This window comes from Mandrillus leucophaeus, unplaced genomic scaffold, assembly GCF_000951045.1.
Source record: "Mandrillus leucophaeus isolate KB7577 unplaced genomic scaffold, Mleu.le_1.0 Scaffold6, whole genome shotgun sequence".
NCBI classification, from domain to species: domain Eukaryota; kingdom Metazoa; phylum Chordata; class Mammalia; order Primates; family Cercopithecidae; genus Mandrillus; species Mandrillus leucophaeus.
The window spans coordinates 3,233,229-3,236,219 of NW_012106474.1; the positions used below are offsets into that span (position 1 = coordinate 3,233,229).

General features: G+C 62.3%; 1 protein-coding gene across 1 annotated transcript in view; it reads left to right on the forward strand.

Annotated features, from left to right (window-relative positions):
* Nucleotides 1-223: 223 nt before the first annotated feature.
* Nucleotides 224-2,991, forward strand: part of LOC105553560 (dapper homolog 2-like) — a 5,848-nt gene continuing 3,080 nt past the window's right edge. Inside the window, exons 1-2 of the mRNA XM_011999661.1 lie at nucleotides 224-766; nucleotides 1,711-2,989. Coding sequence (XP_011855051.1) covers nucleotides 451-766; nucleotides 1,711-2,989 — 1,595 coding nt within the window. The 5' untranslated portion in view covers nucleotides 224-450. The remainder of the gene's footprint in view (nucleotides 767-1,710; nucleotides 2,990-2,991) is intronic.

Sequence of the window (2,991 nt, forward strand, 5' to 3'; positions counted from 1 at the left end):
TTTTTAATTTGCAAAAATCACACTGTGGTCTAAGTGACACTGTTGGACTCAGGAGGCCTGGGGCTGAAGCACCTCCCCAGCCTGGTCTTCTTCTCAACTTGGCAGGCGCCAGGGAAGAGAGAGAGACAGGGGCCAGGGGCCTGTCCTAAACAGGCTGAAATCCAGAGGAAGAGGCCACCCCTTAGGCAGGCATCGACCACCCAGGACTAAAGGGACCACTTGACAGGGAAAGGGAGGGCCAGTGCTGCCGAGTAGGGGTGGAGCGGACTCTCATCAACTCACTGACAGCCCCCGAGAAGAATCCTGAGCATCTTCACCTGAGCCACACTCTCCCAGGCCGGCCGTGTGGACGACGGCCCACAGCCTCTGGTAGCCTCAGCTCAGGGGTTCCCCTGGGACCCCCTGTGCCGTGACAAGCTCAGGAGCAAAGGGGTCCCTGGGCTCTTCTGGATGGGAGTCACTGACCTGCCTTGTCTGCTGTGTCCAGGCTTTTACGAGATGAGCGACGGTGGATCCTGCTCCCTGTCCACGTCCTGTGCCTCTGTCTGCAGTGACCACATCTCCCCCTCGCTGGGCAGCTTGTTGCCTATGGCCCAGGCCCCCAAGGCCAGGCCCAGCATGGGGGACTGGAGGCCCCGGTCGGTTGATGAGACTACTGTGCCAGCGTGGAGACCCCAGGCTACCGAGGAGGGCACCAGGCCCCGGGGCAGCATGGAGAATGCAGGCCAGCCGTGGGGCACATTCTGGCCCAGGCCGGTGTCTACAGGTAAGAAACCGCCAGGGAAGGTGGGGGGTCTCATCTCAGGCACAGGGGATGACGGAGTGCAGTCCCCAGCTGTTGAGGGCAGAGCCAGGGACCCCACATGGGCGCACCCCCAGGCTCTAACGGATGCTGGAAGGCCTCCGTGGGCCCTGTGGTGGTTTGGATGGAGGCAGGAATCAAACGTGGCCATGTGCATCACCACTGGCTCTTCTAATACACAGCACTTTTCCCTGTATTTAAAATGGACATCAGCAAGCTTAAAAACAATCCTTCAAAAACCCTAGATCCACTGGTGTTTGGAGGGACAGCGGGGTTGAAGGCGCTGGTGGGGAGAAAACAGGGCTCATGCCTGGATCCCACCCCCTGGCCCGGGAGGGGCTGTAGTTGTCTTCAGACTGTCTCCAAAGGCACAGATGTCATTTTTGGCCTTGTTTTATTTCTAATACAAGGCCTGGTTTAGTAACAACCATTTGGTCTTTTCTTACTGAGAAGCCCCGTGGTTTCCTCCAGGGCATCTGCAGGGACTAGCTTCATGCCCCTGGCCTCCCTCCGGGCTCCATCCACCGCTGCGGGGCCTCTTCAGCCTCCAAGCCTTCAGGGAAATGAGGGCGCTGAACTGAGGACTCTTACTCCCTATGCGTTCTCCTTCAAGGGGAAGGATGAGAATGAGCTGAGGGGGCTGTGCCGCAGGCGCAAACAGGGCCCCGCACCCTGTGTCTAGACGCAGACGGGGCCCTGTGCCCTCTGTCTAGATGCAGATGGGGCCCCGCCGTGCCTAGATGCGGACCCCGGTGACTGGAGTCGCCGTCTCCCGTGGGACCCAGGAGTTCCTCCAAGCAGTGAATGAGCAGCGCTTCCTTCCTGGCTGCATTTCATGCATGAAGTGAAATCAACAGCACACGAAATCCTCTCCGTGTCACGTGTTTGTTCATTTTTCTCGTTCCTAGGTGATCTTGACAGAGCCCTGCTGGCAGACACGGGGCCCCAGAGAGCCAGCGCCGATGCTGAGCTCCTCGGGCTCCTCTGCCAGGGGGTGGACATCCCGCTGCACATGCCAGACCCCAAGTATCGGCAAGACCTGGTGTCCCAGGGCGGCAGGGAGATGTACCCGTACCCCAGCCCCCTGCACGCTGTGGCTCTGCAGAGCCCCCTGTTTGCTCTGGCTAAGGAAACCCCACAGAGCGGTGGTCCCTCGTTCCCCAGGGAGACCTCCCTAGGCCCCGCAGGTCTGAACACCATCCAGACTGGGCCGGTCCTCGAGGCTGGTCCGGCCAGAGCCAGAGCCTATATCGACAGGCTGCTGCGTCTGTGGGGCCGGGAGACCCCAGCAAAGGGTAGCGGGGGAGAACAGGGACCTCTAAGGCATGCAGCATCCCCATCCCCACAGAGGCAAGGTGGCTGGAGTACAGATGGTGGAGGGCGACTATTGGTCTTCGCCCCAGGGAGGGAGGATGAAGGAGGGCCAGCTCAGAGCAGAGGTGCCGGCAGGGGCCCCCAGCAGCAGGGATCCATGCCTCTTGAGGGTCCCCAGCACCCTGGCAACCTTCCAGAGGAGGGCTCCAAGCCCTCGAACAGCTGTGTCCTCAGGGAGACCATGGCGTGGCCCTCTCCCAGCTTGAAGGCCCAGCAGACACCCCCAGCTCAGGACTGTGGACGAGGCAACGTCATATCCCCATCCAGGATGCTGGACAACAGCCCCTCACCGGCCTCTGGGCACTTTGCCCACCCGTCCTTTGCTTCCAGTCTGAAAATGGGTCCCCCCAAGAGCAAGGCCGAAAAAATCAAGAGAAGGCCCACAGACAAGGTGCTGAGGTTTGCAAGGCAGCCGCCGCTTCTACTGGAGAGGCCTGAGGGAGCCCATGCAGCCCCCCAGCCATCCCTGGAGTGGGACCCGGCCCACTGGTCCCCAGGGAGGGGTGGGCTCCCGCGGAGGCCGGCCCTGGCCTGGGAAGCACCCGGGCGCTCCTGTTCCGAGTCTACCCTCTACCCCATGCCTGTCCTCGTCCCCGTGGCGGTGGCCCCGCAGGAGGGCCACCGGACCTCAGCCCAAGCCCTGTTCCCCTTTGAGGCAGCACTGCTCACCTCGGTGGCCAGGAGGAAGCATCGCCGCTGGCAGTCCACCATGGAGATCTCAGCCCGGGCCCGCCTGGCCAGCTGTCCCGAGTCTAACCTGGGGCCCCCCAGGCCCGTGGCCAGAAGAGCAGGTGGCCCACAGGCCCGGGGCCGGC